General features: G+C 42.8%; 1 protein-coding gene across 1 annotated transcript in view; it reads left to right on the top strand.

The window, feature by feature from the left end:
* Positions 1-18399, top strand: part of RBPJ (recombination signal binding protein for immunoglobulin kappa J region) — a 231701-nt gene extending 213302 nt beyond the window's left edge. Inside the window, exons 10-11 of the mRNA XM_069631847.1 lie at positions 4791-4894; positions 14156-18399. Of these exons, the coding sequence (XP_069487948.1) occupies positions 4791-4894; positions 14156-14468 (417 nt within the window). The 3' untranslated portion in view covers positions 14469-18399. The remainder of the gene's footprint in view (positions 1-4790; positions 4895-14155) is intronic.
* The last annotated feature ends 1588 nt before the right edge of the window (positions 18400-19987 follow it).

The raw sequence follows: 19987 nt of genomic DNA, 5'->3' as shown, positions 1-19987 counted from the left end.
ATGATTGGCTGGCTGACTGTCCGGCAAGGACAGCCAACCTGCTGAGTGAGTGGCAGCTAGGCTGGAATGAATGGAAGAAAACTGTTTAAAAGGCTCTTGGCTTGGTTGGTTTGCCTAGTGAAGCCCTACTGCAGGTCCGAATCGCCAAGTTCATGTCAACAGAGAAGCCCTTCAAGGACGACTTCTCCCTTTGAGTTGGTGGGACCAATCAACTCGTAAGCCACCTTGATACCATTCTCGGAGCTGGTTGTATTTTCCTCAGAGTGCTGCAGGAAAACGAATAGCCAGGGAGAAGGACACCATTTTGTGTGCTAGTCTACAGCTACCGGAATCGCTTTTTGACCAGTCCCAGCGCAGTCTTTTTAAATTCCTAGATCTAGCACACACTATCTTCCTATACAGTGCTGGAGGGGCTACCTAGTATCCCCTGTGTCCAGAAACTCATGTAGCATTTGACTGCTACCTTATCTATCGAAATGGCTGGTGGCAGTGTTTTTACAATGGTCTACCATGAAAACGTTACCTCACATGTGTGGGTGCACCTACCGGGGGCGCAATAGGAAAAGGATAACCCACTGGTAACCCCAAGCCTTTCGCCACTGCCCATTTTGTTCATGTGGGCAACCTACAGATTTGGGCCTAGGCTGTCGAAGCCAGCAAGGAAAACAGGGAACCCCACACATTTTCCAAAAGAGGACACCCGTGGGAACCCACACATGGCCAAATTGGAGGGGCGGCCTATCTCATGTAGCCCTCCCCAGGGGCAGATAATGGGGTGGGGGGCTGTCCTGCACTCCTCCCTGGGCTCAGGCGTCCGTTCCTAGGAGCAGATATCTGGTCCCAGGGAGGGCTGCATGACATGGCACCCACTCCATTGCGGCTGGGGTGAGGGGGTCAATGCCCCATCCGATTAGAAACTTCCCAGGCCCTTTGGGGTGCCCCACAGACCCCCCTAAAAAGCGTTCCACAATTTTCCTTTTTTTTCTTTGTATACGAAACTTGCCTTGGTGCAGAGGGGCACATTGGTGTGCCAATCTGGCCCCGGGGTGCCCAAACCTTACTGCCCCACCCACTGGGGGGGCCTGTCCCACCATTTTTGGGGGCCCTTTCCCCCTCACTCCAAATGGGTGGCAGGGGCACCTCATGCAGGCCTCCCTGGGCCTCCTACAAACGGCTGTGTGAGGTACACCCCCCCCTTCCATTTGGGGTGGGGGGGGAGAGGTCCCCCAAAAATTGTGGGACAGGCCCCCCAGTGGGTGGGGCAGTAAGGTTTGGGCACCCCAGGGCCAGATTGGCACACCAATCTGCCCCTCTGCACCAAGCGAAGTTGGGTAAACAAAGAAAATAATACAAAATCATAGGCTGCTTTTTAGGGGGGGCTGAGGGCCACCCTAAATTGGCAGCGAATGTTATACTGCAACGGGGTGGGGGCACTCGCCCCCCCCCCCAACCCACCCCAAATGGAGGGCCCCACCTCATGCAATCCTCCCTGGGCGCAGATATCTGCTCCTAGGAAGGGGCATCTGACCCCAGGGAAGGATGCATGAGGTGGGGCCCTCTATTTGGGGCAGGGGCGGGGAGGGCAACCCCCATTACAATACAACATTTGCCGGCAATGTAGGGTGTCCCTCACCCCACCTAAAAAGCAGCCTACGATTTTGTATTTTCTTTGTTTACCCAACTTCGCTTGGCGCACATGGCCACATTAGTGTGCCAATCTGCCCCCAGGGTGTCCAAACCCTACTGCCCCATCTATTGGGGGGCCTGTCCCATTTGTGGTGGCCCTCTCCTCACCCACACCGAACGGAGGGGGTGGGGGGCACATCATGCAGCCCTTCCTAGGAGGCTCAGGGAGGGCTTCATGAGGTGCCCCCCCAGCCATTTGGGGTGGGAGGAGAGGGCCACCACAGAAGGGGGGGCGGATGGCAGGACCCCAATAGATGGGGCAGTAGGGTTTGGGCACCCTGGGGGCAGATTGGCACACTAATGTGGCAATCTGCGCCAAGCAAACTTGGGTAAACAAAAAAAATACAAAAATACAAAATTGTAGGCTGCATTTTAGGGGGGCTGAGGGGCACCTTAAATTGGCAGCAAATGATGTACTGCAACGGGGGGTGGCCCTCACCCCAACCCCACCCCAAATGGAGGGCCCCACCTCATGTAGATGGTGTCCTTGGAAAGGGGAGAACCTCCCCTTTCCAAGGACACCACTTTTTTCCATATCCCTGGTGGTCTAGTGGGCCCCAGGGCCCCAAACCCCCTCCCACCTCCCCCCTTCCCTCGAATTTTTCTTTTTTTTTTCATTTCACCCCTGGGGGCAGTGATCTGCCCCCAGGGGTCTCTGGCGCTTTGGCCCCATGCTTTGGGGCCACGGGGGAAGGGGGGCCGCTTAACTAGTACGCAGCTCCCCCTCCCCCGCGTCACAAACGGATCTGCATTGATCGGTGACATTGCTGCCCACGGATTGCGCGCCCTGCGCCCGATCCGCGGACAGCAATGCCACACAATGGGTATCGTTGGAAAGGGGAGGATCTCCCCTTTCCAACGATACCCACCTCGATCTCCGGCTTGAAATACAGCAGGAGATTGACGCGGAGAAAGAAGGGCTCTTACCTTCTTTCTTTCACTGCAGCAGCCGAAAACGGCTGCTGCAGTGATTTTACTTTCGGTTTCACGCCGACGTGCTTTACACACGCCGACGTGAAACTGAAGGTAATCCAGCCCCCTGGCAGTGAGGGGGGACCTCCCCCTCACATAGCCCGGGGGTTGGATTAGTTTTGTGCAGGGATCGCACAAAAGAGTGCCTGAAAGGACGAGCTATCTCGTCCTTGGCAACAGGTAGGTAATCCCAAGGACGAGGTAGCGTGTCCTTGGCACTAAAGAGGTTAAGAAGATTTCCTATGGAACTCTTGACTTGCCTGCAATTGAACCCTATCCTGACCTGCCTACAGCTGGCTCCTAGACCACCAGGGCCCCTCTTCTGCCTCTGAGAAACCTCATGCTATAGACTAGGGAATGAGTTTATAAAATAAGGACTCTGTCTTGAAAAGTATACCAAGTGTAAAAATACAACTTTTGTCTGATCATTCTTACTGGCTTATACAGCCCTTTTTTAATAGCTAAAAAACAGGTTTTGAAGTATTGGAAAACTTGGATACTCGTCCAACAATTGATAGTTGGCTACATGACCTGTCCATTCTATCAAACCGAGAGAAAACCCAGTTATCAAAGAATAAAAAGAATGGACAAGCATCTTGCGATTTGGAATGCCTTTAATGACTTGTATGTTTTATATCCCTTAGGTTCCCTAGCTCCCCCCCTTACTACTTTGATTTTTTTGTCTTTTCTTTCTTCTTTTTCTTCACCTGCTTCTTTCTCACCTCTCGTTCTCTACTCATTTACCTTCTTAATTCCCTGCAAATATGGTGTTTTTAGTATATTTTTCTGCAGATTCTGGATGTTGTACATTACTTACTTTGGTGTTTCCCCCCTTCTAAATAGTAATAAGTATTGGCACTGTTTTATTATTGTTAACTGAATGAGTGTAAAGACTTACCAATAGGGTTGATCTGTCTTGAATAACAATGTGTCATTCTTAAAGTGTAAAATTGGGTTTTGCTTTCCTTGGTCTGCTTTATATAGATCTAATACAATCTCTGAGTTTAATACTTAGCTTGGAGTTGCTGATAGCCCCTCTTAAAAGTATATAGGTCTTACCTTGAATAGCTGCTGATCTTCTAAACTTGTCAAACTGGGTTGTGCTTCCCTTGTATTGCTTTGGTGCTATCCTAAAATAGCTTCATTAAGTTCTTACTTATCTTAGAAACTGTATTATACACTTATTAAAAGTATACTAGCTGTAAGATAAAGGATAGTTGGGTGCCAATAGGTCAGTTACTTAATTTGAAATACATGGTGTCTTTCTTAAAGCGTGGTTGGGTTTTGCTTTCCCTGATTTTCTTAGTGCATTCTGTACTAGTTATTGAATGTTCATACTTCTCATTGAGTAGCTTCCGGCCCCTCCAGAAAGTAGATGCATTGTTTTTACTAGCTCTGAACTGAGTTCTAAAGAGGAATATTGCAAGGTGTATACTTGTAACGGGGTTGGATTATTATGTTTAGTTCTATAGCTGAGTGTCAGTGCATGACTGACGGGGTCAACTACCCTTGAATTACTGATGGTATTCTAAAAGTATCTTACCTGGTTTTACTCCCCAAGAATAGCTGACTGCCATTCTATGTAAAACTACAGTTGTGTTCAACAATAGATTAAATGCGTTTAATTTTTGTCCATGAAATTAGATGTATTACCTCCCCATGTAGTCCTGATCACAGCCACCACGTGTTTCAACAGTCTTTTTCAAGGCAATACATCTGTTCGCTCAAGCCCAATGACTTCCGGATAATGCTTATCCGCTAGACTCTGGTTTGTTTTATCTGTATACTGTTTTAATCTTTTCTTGCTCATTGGCCCATTCCCTGATTAATATGCGTAAATGCAGCAGGTTAATCTTTTTCTCCTCTGTCAAGGTGCTCCTAGTTAGGCAGGATGTCCTGTATGGAATCACCCCAGCGACCTGCGTGTCAGTAGTCCTTTTCCAAAGAGACGGTATTCTTTAATTACTGGCATGCCTGCTTAATTACTGAAGATATTTAAGTGGTTAATTTTAACTGGTACTAGACAAGAACAAGCAATTTCACATTTCATTGCTCTACTATATAAATTAGATTTACTGTATCAAATGCTTATTTAAATGTATAATTGTATGTTATCAATTTATGTTTTACAGTTAAATGGTGGTGGTGATGTAGCAATGCTGGAACTTACAGGACAGAATTTCACTCCAAATTTACGCGTTTGGTTTGGGGATGTAGAAGCCGAAACGATGTACAGGTATGTTGCTGCTTATGGCTTACTTTAAACTCCCTATTTGACATACTGCTCTATCGTGCAGCTGTGGTATCTTTGTCTAGAAGTCCAGCCCAGCATAGCTTACAATTCACTGCAGGGGAAAAAAGAAATAAAGTATCTCGTCCATGATTGCAAATGCATCAAAAGTATGCAAGGTGAATCACTTTTGAAGACCTTAGTTAAGAACTAGTAACAGAGAGTAACGTTTGCTGCGGCAATTTAATTTATAGTCAAGTGAACGCAGTCACCAAGTCTGTTAAATTCCATCCAAGATTGCCTCATGGGCTCTACGCTCCCATTTGCCAACCTCTTCACATTAGTACTTAGAGTGGTCATGTAACACATAGACTTCTGCGATAGAATCTGTTGAGTTGCCTGAAAGTACTATACACATGCCAAAATAGGGAACATACCATGAAGACCGCATCATCTGTTAGGACAGGTTTTCTGAAGTCCAACTAAGGGTTTAGTAAAACCACACAACTGAGACAGTACAAAACTCCACTCTTAGTATACGTTCTACAACCTGAGTATTTGTTAGCGTAGACGGAGCAGTGAGGCTCATCTTCGGAGGTTGAGGGGGGCTGTAGGAAGGTATAAAGAGCATGTAGTATTCCAAGGGTTCAACAGAAACACAACCAGAAGTATTATACAAAATAAAGGTTTATTATAGACAATTAGGCCAAGTTAACTCTTGGGGGGGAGAGGGGGATACTTTCCTCATAGTTATAAACACAGTGTAAAAACACAACAAAATGCTTTACAATAAACAGTTCAGAAAACTAACAGGATTTCAAGGGAAGTCAGACCGTATCAAATATATTTAGTATAAGACACACCTATTCACTGGCAGTAAAGCCATCAGTTACTTTTAGATTACTTTATAGTAAGTCAGTCAAGGGCAGTAGACCCTGTCAGTCATGCAGTGACACTCCATTAAGGCATCACTTCGTAAACCAACCCTGTTATCAGGATACTTTTCTGAATAGTGGAACACCGATTCAAGGAACAGTATACAAATATAACTACATTCAGGATAACACTCAGGTGAGTAAGACCTTTCGGTGCAATACACAATTAGTTGTTTTTCAGGTCATTGGAACACAGACTAGGATAAGTGTTTGGCAGAATTGCATGCAGTACCCTCTGGGACCACCACATACAATTAGGACTACAGGTGTAAGCAAGACCAACCTTTGGTATAAGCCAGGCTTATCTCAAGAGGGACTGTGAGCAGTAAGAGAGGCTACACAAAGGTTTTACAATCACAGTGGTTGAAGTAGACACTTGCACTCAAGGTTTCTTGGTAAAACTTATTCATTTATTACAGTGTCATTTAGAAAACATTCACTAGAAGGAGGCAACTTAATATCATACACAAATATACTTCAATACCAAAACAATAGGTTTCTGAGTAAATTAGGCTCCCCGGAAATAGGAGCAAAATAGCATTTCAATCACTTTAAATGGGAGTAAAATGGCACAAGCCAATAGTATAGATCATAACTACTTTCTTAGGCAGTGCAAATAGTTTGTTCACTAGAGGCCTCGATTCAGCTCAGTAGGCCTAGGCCAAAGTCAATGGGCTTGTGCCTTGGATAGGAAAGAGCAGTTATTGTAGTAAACGGTAAAGTCTTTGCCAAAGTTCTCAGAAGTAGTTTGTATGAAAAAAAATCATATGTTGGGTCACAAGCTGATTAGGCCTGCAAGTTTAGGAAAGTTTCACAAACTTTCACCGCAAGAGGTAAGTTCTCTCAATCGGGTTGGCACAGTACCTTAATATGAAGGAAAAGATGCAGCTTAAAACTTTGGTTCCTGCCGATCCCACTGTTCCTGAGCTTCTGTCGTGGGGACAAGAGTGAAGACGTCGGGGGTCTCCTGCACAGCGACGGGTCAAACAAGCTGGCAAAAAATGGAAGCTCTTCGGTTCGAGTAGCTGTCGTCAATCACACAAGCTGGTCCTTCCCACTGGTTAATCCTAACCAGCTCAGAGAAGGGTATCCAGGTGGCTTACGAGTTGATTGGTCCCACTAACTCAAAGGAAGAAGTAGTCCTTGAAGGGGCCTCTCTGGCGAGATCAACTTGGCGATTCAGACCTGCAGTAGGGCTTCACCGGGCAAACCAACGGTCCAGGAGTTGCAGCAGCCGTCGTCTTCCAGCTCATCTTCGGTTCTTTTGTTCCAGTGGTCGACTCTGCTTCCAGTTCAAGAGACTCGCCTTAAACCGTTTTCTCCCTTTCATTCCAACCTAGCGGGCACTCACCCAGCAGGGTGGCTGTCCTTGCCGGACAGTCAGCCAGCCAATCACGCCAGAGTGCATTTGAATCTCCTACGAGAATAAGCACAGGGAGTTTCGGGCACCTCCCTCATTTCCTACCCACCCCAGACACTCAGACGCAAGAGGCGGTCTTCAGTCCTGAAGCCCGCTAAAGGCATAGAAATAAAGGGACTAAACCTAGTTTGGCACACAGAGACAAACACTAGAAGGACCTTTCCAAAAAGAAATGGGGGGAAAAAAGATGACCAGGGCCAGTTTAAACAAAGGGGTTTAAGGCGCCATCTTGAAAAAAATGGCTTGCATGATTTTTAGCTAACAGTGTTCACAGTTGGGAAAAATCATGGTAGTTCCATGTAAAACCACTGCCACCAGCCATTTCGATAGAAAATAGCATTTGACTGCTACATGAGTTTCTAGACATATGGGATACTAGGTAACCCCTCCAGCACTCTATAGGAAGATAGTGTGTTATGGGTCTAGGAATTTAAAAAGACTAGTAAAGTCAATTTAACCTTACATTCTCTGGGAAACAGTCGTTTATCCCAGAGAAGGTATTTAAATCTTTTGGAAGTCTAAAAGACATCCCTGTGTCACTGCAATGAGGGTGCTGTGTAACACACATGGAAAGATGCCTATGGAGTTATCTTAAAACTCATAATCAAAGAACACACGAGTAAAACACACATCAAAATACATGAAAGAGCGGGGGAAAAAAGGCTCACACTATTTCCAGGTGAAAAGTCCTCAAAATGAAGGGAATTGGCACATTTACAAGGATTCTCCCTAACAGTAAGCATTAACTCTTTAACTTATTTTAGGATGGCACACAGCTATTCAATAAGTAAAACCTAAGGCAGACTTAATCTAGACGTTCTAAACGGCAGGTCCGGGGAAGCAAGACCCAGGTGGTATACCTTTACATTTAGATCCTAAAAGAAATGGTGAAGTGAAGCCAACAGGATTACTTTCAGAAAGAGGCACAGCCAGTTCACAGTTTAGTAAAATAACCTTGGATACTTTTCAGAATGGCAAACACATTTAAGGTAAGTAGGAACTTTTGTAACACTCTGTGACAGTTACCAATTAACTCTTTCACATGCAAGTCACTTTTAAACACTTATCTTTTCTAGGCAAAAGGCCCAAACTTTGTCTTTTCCTATTCTTGGAGCATGAGAGTTCTCAGTGGCAGAAGGGGGTCACTAGTGTCCAACAGACTGGTCAGGATATGCACAGAAGTAGCTAAGGTCCTGAGGAAGACTGTTCAAACAAGTAAGTATTTCACTTTATTGTTGTTGAAAGGGTCATGGGACTTCGGCAAAGGCATACTCGGAGGATTCCAGCAGTGGCCCTGGATTAGAGGACTTGCAATCACAAGAATGGCCCCAAAGCTATACCGAAATCACACATACTTAAGGTAAGTAAATACCCCAGCCAACCCAGTACCTCAGCACAGAAGAAGAGTTTGCAGTGTGGGAGACTGCAGGAACTGCAGGCAAAAACCCAATTTAATGAATTCCTTGTCATGAAGACAGGACAATGGAAGGGACTTTGCTGCAGGGATCAACGGGGAAGGCTCCAGGCGAGAGTTGCTTTGCGGCTGGATGTGGCTCTCTGGTTTTGGCAATCTTTTCAGGAGCCAGGAGAAGTCTGAATATTGCAAGTCAGATTCTCGTCTCGAATCTGGTCCAACACTCTGAGAGGACTTCAAGGACTCAATCGTCTCTCTAGATTTCCAGCAGGATGCCACCAAAGTTTCAGCTCTATTAGGAAAACCGTGCACGGCCTGATGGCTTGAGGTGCCAGGATATTGGGGTATTGCAGCCCCGTCGGGTCGGAGCATGATGTGGTATTGCTCACAATGCAGGTCTTCTTAAATCTAGTGGATCCTACCAGGTTCTGGGTCGGGGATGTCGTTTTCGGAATGCCCAGGTTGCTTGGAAGGAAGGGTAAAGGCAGGCTCTGGTTACACAGAAGGCTCTACGGTTGCTGGAAATCATCTCGGCCGTGGTTTCTTCATCTTCCTCTTAGGATTCAGATCCAGTGGTCAACTACCTCTTCAGCTTCCAGGATCAGACTTCTATGCAGGAACCCAGCCAATCAAACAGGCATGCTACATTCAAACCTGGGGGCGCCGGGTTGGGGGGGGCTAGGTGGGGTTGGTGGCTGTCCTTTTAGAACAGCCAACTTCTCAGTTGGAACTGGATCATCACAGGCAGGTTGGAAGACAGAGCTGCAGAGGTTTGGACTCTTCCCTCACTTCCTGCCTTCATACACCCTGGAGCCTGGGCGGGCTTGACCGAGGTCTCCTGCTAAAAATAAAGTTAACAAAAAGGATTTTCCCACCCTGGAGGCCAGAGGAAGGACCAAGAAAGGACAAACACTAAAATGTCAAAAAAGCAGACTGGAACAAGTTTGGTAAAATGGGCACCGTTGGGTGCCTTTATCACAGCTGTGAAGACAGCCCGCTGTAAAGGTACACCAAATTAGGAAAAAAGTTCACTGCCACCAGCCATTAAGGTTTAACTTGTCCCTGTAACAGAAATGTTAGTGATGGTGAAAACTGGGATACATTGCATCTCCCCAGCACTCCACATAAGGTGGGGGGTGCTAGTTTCACTAACTAAAATGTATTAAGGGATAAGAATATCCTTTCTACCTTTGGGAACTATAGTTCTCACAGGATTAGCCAGAGAAAGCAAAGGGGAGTCCAAAAGGGCAACCCTGTAACAATAAAAGTTATGTACCAAAAAGGTGTCAGAAGATAACATTAAAAGGACACTACTGAGAGTCTAAAAAATGACACCCATAAAAAGAGTAAAAGAATGTGTGGAAAATGTTTCCCACTCACTGAGATATAGGGAAAAAATTCCACCAGTTCAACAAAATGTTCTGGGGATCTCAAGAGGGAGATTTAGCACTAATGTCTGCGTATCCGTGTTGTTTCCAAGGTCTTCCCCTGCCATTCTAGGTGGGAATGACCTCAGTGTAAGTTTTGTCTTCAGCAGGAAGTTTTGTATTCCCCGTCCAGGCTCCAGTGTGTTTGAGAAGGCAGGAAATGAAGGAGGAGTCCAAAACTCTGCAGTCCTTTGTCTTTCACCTTAACTGAAAGGAACCAACTGCCAGTGGGGGGCTGGATGTCCTGATTGGACTGCTAGGCTGCCCCTTTCTGTAAACTGCAGAGAGAGATTGCAGAGGTTGTGCTGTAGCTCCTGATCGATACTCATAACCTGGAAACTCCTGACAAGTCAACCACTGGAGCTGAAACCAAAGAGGATGATTAAGAAAGGACTGTAGCGACTTCAGCAACCAGAGCGCCAACTGTGTAGCCGGAGCTTGATGTAACCCTTCCTTCCAGTCAGCCTGGTGGTCCCGAATGAGACGACTCCTAGCCGGAGGCTTGTTAGATCCTCTAGTCTCAAGAAAACCTGCATTTTGAGCCATCCCGTGACGTGCTGCAACCTTGCTGAGCTACAATAACCTGGAAACTTGAGCCATTGTGAGGTGCATGGTTTTCCGAAGTCGGAATCCGTTTGAAATTTTGGTGCCCTCCTCCTGGCTCTCCAGAGACACGATTCAAATCCCTCAAGTCCCCTCACCAGAGTGCAGGACAGAGAGTGAAGAGAACCCGACCCGCGATATTCGTTCATCTGGCTTCTGGAAAAAGGCGCCAAATTCAGAGCCACAAGAATCTGTGAAGTATCTGATGCTGGATGCCTGCTCTGACTGCTGCTGCAACTTCCCGTCCAGTTCTTTTGTCTCCAGACCAAGAACCCAGGGATTTTTGTGCAGTACCACTGAGGATTAACTACATTTTCTTGGATGAAATACTGCTCCCAAGAATAGTAAGATGACCCCTGTCTATTTTACCTCTACTTTATGGGTCCAGCACACCCCACCCTATGTGGAGTGCTGGGGGGGGGGGTTACATAGTTCCTTTAACCCATTCCTCATGTAAAATTGTGTTATACTAACTCACTGGAGTGGCTGGTGGCAGTGGTTTATTTTGTACTACCTAGTGACATGTATCGGCAGGCTGATGCCTCAGCTGCAGCACTGCACCCAAGGGTAAACTCTTTTCTCAAAATGGGCCTTTTTTTTTTTTTTTTTTTTTTTTTTTAAAAGCCATTTCTTGTTCGTCTCATCTGGGCTTTTACTCTGTTTGCATCAGGTTTGAGTCCTTTGTGTAGTTTGCCTTTGGAGGGCTTCGCCCCTGAAGCCTGCCCAGGTTCCAGTGTGTCTGGAAAGGCACAAAGTGAGGGAGGGTCCCAAAACTTCCCTGTCCTTTGTCTCTAGGTCTCCCTGAGTGAAACCAGTTCCAATTAGCCTGCGTCAGTCAGGATTTTGGGTGTTAGCAATGCCACACCTAGAGAGAATTGTGAACATTAGCCTGCACCAGACCCAGACAGGATTATGATTATTTGGAATGCTGCACTTAGCATGATTTGTGAACATTAGCCCGCGTCGCATCTAGATAGGATTGTGAATGTTAACAATGCTGCACTTGGTCACAGTTGTGAACATTGCCTGCGCCAGACCTAGTCAGCAATGTGAATGTTAAGCTGTCCATCTTTAAGAGAGAATTGTGAACATTAGCCTGCACCAGACTGTGACAGGATTGTGAAGGTTAGCCTGAGTCGCTTCTAGATAGAAATGCAAGTGTTGGCATGTCCTACACTTGAGTGGAGCTGTGAACATTAGCCTGATTCGCAGCTGGATAGAAATGTAAATGTTAACATGCCCCACACGTGTATCACTGTGTAACCTGCTTTCCTGTTCCCCATGCTGTATCTATACATCTGTATCCCCCCCTCCTGTCGCTGTAAGCCCAGCCCCCCGTGTCTGTGTCGCTCTGTTCCCTGCCATCCTGTTCACGTGCCTAAAGATAACCATCATAGCACATCACTATGCTTAATCTATACTATACACAATCATTCAACTAGACCACAGATATACCCCTGATTTATTCGGCCTAGCTGTTCACATACGAATACAACCCCATGAACACCTCCTCGCCCTAATAGAACGCAGCTAGCCGAGCACATTCCGGCCTAGTTGCTCACATATGCATCCTTTCAGGCCTAACGCAGCCGGAGCCCAGTCTGGGTGTCCACCCATCAGACTACACACATCCAACTAATCTCTTCAGCACCACACCTAACGCTGAACTGAGTTTTAAAATGTAATGTGGCAATGAGTATACAGGGATGGTTTATTAAGTGATTTAATAACCGAGTGTGACTGCTGACTGACCTTGTCTACTACCCTTAAATTACTGATGTATTCTAAAAGTATATCTAACCTGGTTTTACTCCCCAAGAATAGCTGACTGCCATTCTGAATTTGTTGTCGGTTGGACTCACCTTGACTACTGTTTTCTCAATAAGGTTATACTTTGGTTTGTATCCCATAAGTATTGAGTTGGTTTATATAATTGTGTTTATATGATATGCAATTGTATCTATTTGCCAAAGATTTATCTGGGCCTACTTGTATTTAAATAATTTATATTTACAATACATAGTGTTTCAGTGTTCTTTGGACCATATTTATGCTACAATGTCTTTGTACCCAGGTACAGCCCTCTCTCCCTCCTAAGATTAGCCTGGCTGATCCGTCCATGCTACCGCATTCTCAGTTGGTACAGCTTTACAATAAGAGTGGAGCTTATGTACTGTCTTAGATGTATGGTTTTATGAAGCTCTTAGTTGGACTTTAAAAAGTGTCCTAACACTGCACTCTCAGGTCACGAATTTACATGTATGGTATACCCTGTTGCAGTTAGAGCACGTGCTTTCCCATGCATTTGTGTTTTTGGCCGGCTGTGGGGGGCTGATAATGACTGGTTCCAGTCCACTTCCGACCCCCCCAGTCTGTTGCTGAGCAAATTGTGTGGCCAGTGGCCATGGATCATTTGATAGCTGCCAGATTTTAGTGGTCTGATCCTTACAGTTAGGGGAGTGTTCCTGAAGTCTTACTGGTAGTAAGACTTTAGTAAGCGATTCCAGTGGTTTGTAGATCTCCAATTCATAGTATCAGGCTGTACTAACTCAGGACCTTGGTAGAGTGGCAGAGCAGCCGGGCTCATCTTAAGAGGAAGATGTGAGCTATAGGTAAGTACACTGAACCTTAGTTAGACATGCACACCAAAGAAACACTTACACATATGTGTATGTGTTCAGTTACATTTGTAGCAACGTTAGAAAGGGAAAAGACAGGTTTCAATTGCAGATAGTGTAAGTGTACTATAAAGGATGATGCTTAAATGTTTTTTTAAAAGCAGTGCTACCAAGGTGTACCTAATGCACGGTTTGTCCATGTTGTAATGTTAAACCTCTAAATGTATAACAAGAATTGGTTATGTTTAGTAATGTTCTCATCATTCTTAAACCTGCCCTGCATATACTATACGATATGCCTGCTCTCCATTAAGATGGCTTAACATATAGCCTTAATGTTAATATTGTTGTATTGGTCTTGTAAGTAATCGTGGTTCCCTGTCTTAAAATGGCCCTGAATACAACATTTTGCTGCAAAAATGCTGTTGTTTTGCTGCCACAATCATGTAAAGGATGCAGGGGACACCCCTGCAACCTCCGGACCCATTATACCATTTAAGGGTACCGGGGGACACCCCCGCTCCCTTTAAATGGTATAATGGGGTACACCTTTACCGGGTAAAATCACAGCACTTTTGCTGTGATTTTTATTTTATTTTTGTATTTATTTCTTACTATTTTTTTTACCAGCAACTTTTTTTGCCGCGATGTTACCCGATACCATAATCGTGCAGTATGTTTGATTATAAATTTGTATGCACATCCTTACAACTTTTATCGTAATCTTTACTTGAAGCCATTATTCAATTAAAGTAGTACTTCTTGCTTTACGTAGGGAATTATCATGTTAACATACTGTTGGTTTTACACTACAGCTTACTTTCTTTTTTTGTTCTTTTTCCTTTTTAAGGTGTGCAGAAAGCATGCTTTGTGTTGTTCCAGACATTTCTGCGTTCCGGGAAGGCTGGAGGTGGGTCCGCCAACCAGTTCAAGTTCCAGTAACTTTGGTTCGCAACGATGGCATAATCTACTCCACAAGCCTTACATTCACATATACTCCAGAACCAGGGCCCAGACCACATTGTAGTGCTGCTGGAGCAATCCTTCGTGCCAACTCTGGTGTCCTGGCTTCAAATGAATCGAACACAAACAGCGAGGGAAGTTACACAAGTGTTGGCACAAATTCAACTAGCATCACATCGACGGCAACTGTGGTATCCTAACTGTGGGAATTGCTTGGACTTAACTGACTTAGTGCTACAAACCAGAAAAATGAACATGTTGGTGGTTTCATGGGAAAATACTTTCCATTCTAGTTGGTGATGCCTGAACATTTTTACCTGCAAGTGCAGGGTAAAAAAGAAGCCACGCTAAAAAAAACATTCAGCAGAACCATATGAACATCATTGAACATCTATTTTTTTATCTCCTAATCCCCCGGCCCCAACCCCCAAAAACAGTATGAAAAGAAATGTGGCTGGAATAAACATCAAGCAAACTAGAAAGCATGAACATAACATAGTTTTTATGGACCAATGAACTTGTATAAGCTTTAGTGAAAGGTACATTTTCACCATGCCTTTTTTTTGTATCACAACATATAGTTCACTTTTGTTACCAAATAGTTTATATTTTTTTTTCTCTGAGCAGTTGCTCTGAAGCATATTCAGGTTCCAAGCCTGACCATGCTTATATAATCTTATTACCATTCTCTTCCAGTTTAAAAATATATATATTTTTGGTCTATGGCTGGAACTGTTCCTTTTTAAAAAAAAAAGAAAAACAAAGAAATGAAGTCTTGTGACTTTTTTATGAACTGAAATTCTTTTTGATTTCAGCAAGAACCTTGTAAAGGCCAGCAACTTTTTCATAAGATTATATGAAGTCTGTGCAAAAGCTTTAAGAAGATGCCTCTGCCTTGCCTGCAATACATGCAATGTATGTCCGTTTTAAGTGCTTGGTTTCCATTCGTCGGCTGTAGTTAATTCCATGTTCTTTAAAAAATATATATATATTTATAGTGCTATCTCATGAGGTTCTAACATGCCTGATTATACAAACATGCATTTAGCAATCATGTTCCTAATTGCTGTTCATACTGCAGCAGACGTGGGTGTATGTTTTGTTTTTTCTTTGTCAAAAAACCTTCACATAGTGTTCAGGTTCAGTTAAGATTTATTTTTATCTTGTATATACTGTGTATTTGTAAGTTAAATGTTAGTTTTATTTTATTTTGAAGGTGGACTGTTCAATTTCTTTGGTAAATGTCTTTCTTGCCTTTTTGGCATGTGACTGAAGCGTCATCGGAAAATATACCTATGCGGGGGTCCTATTAAGATGCATCTGTGAAACGTATTACTGAAGCACATTGTTCTCTACAGCTTTCAGCTGGTGATGCCAAAATGAATGATCTTCTTGTAAATAAGAGATGGTGCTGTGGGGGAAACGTGGAGGTGATCCTTAAATTATGATAATGTTCACAAGTGACATTCTGTTAGTTGGCACTGAAAGGTATGAAACTCATATATATGCCCCCTCTCCATCGCTCCTCACTAAGAAATGTGCTGTCCCATTGACTGGAATGTAAAATTTGAGGAGAAGTTGGTTGAATGCAAAGCTGCCTTTCGATTTGCCAATATTGATTTAGCGTGTAGAAATGGGGGAAACACGTTTTTTTAAAACTTTTTTTAGCGCTTTGCAAGCCTTTAGTGATCATATATGTTCACGTTCTGTATTTTGCAGTTAAGTAAAACTATCCAAAGCCAAGAACATTGATCTAGAGGTTTCACCTTCCATAGCTGATCTAGTCTCTCCAGAAATGCCCATAACTGCTTGTTTTCAGTTTCCTCTTAGACAGTTGCTGGAAATCTGAGCCCAATTGTCCGCATTCTGTCGGTCTTCTTGAACCCATTACATTTTTCAATTCTTGAAACTTGCACCACTTATTTATTTTTTCTAGTAATTTATCTGACTTTCCCTGTATCATTGCTTTTTATATTGCACTTGCTCCAGTGAATCTTTTATTTTTGCATACCCAAAATACTAACTTATTTAGCTGGCCAGTTGCTGTAGAAAAGCCAAGTTCCAGGGAGGTTTTCAGATTTAGGTTAGGTTACACTTTTGGATGCTTTACTGCCAGTGCCACTGTGTCTCTAAAATGCCCTTATACACTACCATTAGCCTTCTCCTTTATACTACCATTGTATATTATAGACCATACTTTACACAATTTAAACATGTTGGTAGTAAGCACTTGCATAGGGACTCACTTCACCTGCGTCACTCGAGGACAACATTAATTGTGGCCTTATTTCTCTTTTTAATGTTGTAAACCGTTTACTGGCATGAATTAGCCAACCTGTTTACTTGTTTGTTTGCTAATAGTTTTCTGTCGGTCGAGGTCATGGCAGCAGTCATTTTACACTGGTTTGTTAGATTTGTTTGAGTACTGTTTCAATTACGAGCCACAAGTTTATCGTTTTAAAAAAAAAAAAAACATTTTCACATTTGTGGTTAAGGTGGCAAATTGTACCACAGCTGTAAGACCACTGGACAGTAACCATATGAGACTAATCAGGAAATACACACTAAATTAGATTTCCATTGGGATAGTAACCCTGATTCTGCATTTGCGCAACATGTGCATTCATTAAATGTGTATTATGTCGATCTGGTGAGGACATTTTCATGACATCACCCAATGGATCCTGCGTGAGGATTTCATCCAGAACATCTCACTGTTTTTCTACTTTTAATATTCTGGACACTACCAACTAGATTTAAAAAAAAAATGTTTACAGTACAATTGTCTTTTGATTGGTGTTTTTTTTTTCTTGTCCTCTTTGAACTTGTGGCTCACTTGCGTTCCATTTATATGTGCAAATATTTGCTGTTGTCTTTTGTCTTCCAAAGCTAATGTCTTCAGAGCCTATCACTGTTGTAATTATGTATGGAAATTCAAAGCTTTTAGCTTTTTGTGAATATGTGAAATTTATTTCTGTCGATTTTATCTTTTTTGATAATTTAACAGAATCCCAAGGATTTTTTTTTTTTAGATTTCATGATTAAAATACATTTGGAATGTTTTTTATAACTTTGTAGTATATTTATACTCTACAATTATCTTCCACCAATTGCTCCAAAAAGGTCATGATTTTACAATCGTATTGCCCAAGATCCACACGTTTCAATTTTCAGAAGTATTAACCATTCATGCATCTTTCCAAAAGTGCATATGTTGAGAATGTCTCCAGTGCCTTAAGAGCAACCCAATCATGGCACTAACATTGGAAATGTGCAGAGCAATTATAACTCTTCTTTGTTCTGAGGTACATTATGGGTGAGTCTTTCATGCATCTTTTGTGTAAAGGAGTGTAAATAGATCTTAAATCTTCTCTTGTAAATGCAACAATGCTAGTGTAAAACTGCTGCCAGCATTTTCCTAAATTATTTTATTTTTGACATGACCACCTAATCCAGATCCTGTTGGTAAATTGAATACCAATTTACTTTGTTTTCATTGCATAGGCTTATTACAGAATGAAAATTTGACCCACTGTTCAATTCCAAATATGTAAATGGTGACACAATTCAACAATGAACTTCCTATTAGACCATATCACTCCGCATGGTTTTCAGCTGACAAGAAAGCTCTTCGATTATTAACCGCACTATTTACCTTGTTTGTTCAAAGCAGCTGTTTGTCAGGAGTACTTTACATATGTATGCTTTCTATGCCAGATTTCCGACTGTTTTATGTGGTGCAATGTGAGTCTAAGTAGCAGCTTTGTTGGAAACAACGAAAGGGCTTCACAGTACGCTTATCAAAACTGAATTATTTTTCTCTGCTAACTGCAAATGTATTGGTAATTCCTACATTACAGTAAGCAACATTTTCCTGTTCAGTATTGTGTTGGTCAAGATGTAGGCGGTTTGGTCATTCTTTTGCCTATTAATTTTCTGTGCTGCAAATTCTTTTTGTACTCAATCCATGAAGGGATTATATTCTGCAAACTGCATTTGTACAATTTCTTAGCAATAAGATAGTTCAGAAACTTTTTACCGTCTTTTTATAGAAAATTCTCTGCTCATTTTCATATTTCACAAACTCTGCAATATGAGCAGTTTCAAGAAATAAAAAATTGAAATTTTAAACCATGTCCATAGTGTATTGGTAGGTGCATTAGAAGTGGTTATGCAACTACACCTTTCACTGCGGTGATAGATGTAGCTGCATTATTTGACATTGTTTTGTTACTTCAGAAATGTTTTTCAAAATGTCTATAGAAAGCATTTGCTTTCTCACAGAGACCTTGTATTTGCTAATGTGTTGACAGGGTTCTATGGAATGCAATTTTCTTTTTATTTCAATTGTATTTCTTTGTACTTCATATTACTGAATTTGATAGCACTGGGACTGAAATGGTCGCTTTGGACATAATTGTATTAATAACACGTTTCTGATATGAATCCCAACAGGGCTTACCCCTTCCTGTTATCCTTCCTCAGTTAAATACTGAGTGCTATTAAGTTGGGTGCTAGTTAGAACAGTTCTGCAGCTTGTGAATCTGTTTTAGTTGCACATGATCTCCATATCTTATCATCTGATGGTGGTTTCAGAGTAATAGTTGTCTTCTTCCAACATAAGAATGGGTGTTGACAAGGTGTTCCTATTAAACTATACCTCTCCTATGTTCACAGGTACTCACAATAACCCTTTGTGCCTATGCCCAAAGATCGTTTTTTTTTCTGCCTTCTGATGGCCTGATAAATTTGATGCTGGAGATAGTCCTCTTTCAGAACAGGCAAACGCAAGAATGTCAGCTCTATTTCGTTGCACAGCTCAAACAGAAGTGGATACAAAGATAGATCAATGTCAAAATCAGAGAACATTGTAACGAATCATGCTGTATAAGAAAAACATCAGCCAGTGGGCTTTATGAAAAAGATTTTTTATGGTCCAATATAACACAGAACTGCCGACACGTGTTTCGACCCTAAACAACGGTTCCTTTTCAAGGCAAAACTGTTCATAATGTGAAGTGAAAAGAAAATCGCATAGCATCATATGCACATAGTACATGTAAGTCAGAAAACACAAAAGTCACATTGGAGAATTGTTTTGGTTAAAATATGGACAACAAAGGAAGGGATGGGGCCAGAGCCCGTCAAGAGAAAGCAAAAAGAATGCATATGGGTGGTGACCATAAGAAACAAATGATAAGATACCATATAGACAATATGAAATTAAATAAGGTGTTACCATTGGAAATCAGACATTAAATTATAAATGGAATCAAATGATAGATGGAATAATAATGCACGTGAGTAACTTTGGATGCACTTTTCATATCCAGCCCACAGAATGATGTCAGTGAAGTTCAGTAAAAGCACTTCTAAGTCTCACCTTTGCAAAACTGAGTATGGAGGGGAAATAAAGGTTGGGCAGAAAAGTTGGCCACTGTTAATAACAAGTACACTCGCCCAGAGGGATTTAGGCTGTCTGTTTTCGAACAATAAAAGTGTTCACAATTAGTCTATGGAGGAACCAGCATTGCTAAAGCCAGTGGGTACAAGATGGACCTTTGGGAAACCAGCAAAGCCAAATGAACAGCACCAGTTCTGATGAAAATCTTTGGAGTATAAATGAGTTAACCAGTCAGTGGTTCATGGAGAAAACACAGGAGCTGAAGAATAGCCGTCCTGATAACACACAGGCTGTAAGTCCTGCACAGTGGAGTTG

The sequence above is a fragment of the Ambystoma mexicanum genome, chromosome 6q (genome assembly GCF_040938575.1).
Source record: "Ambystoma mexicanum isolate Mex_15411 chromosome 6q, UKY_AmexF1_1, whole genome shotgun sequence".
Lineage (NCBI taxonomy): Eukaryota > Metazoa > Chordata > Amphibia > Caudata > Ambystomatidae > Ambystoma > Ambystoma mexicanum.
This window is presented reverse-complemented; position numbering and strand designations above follow the sequence as displayed.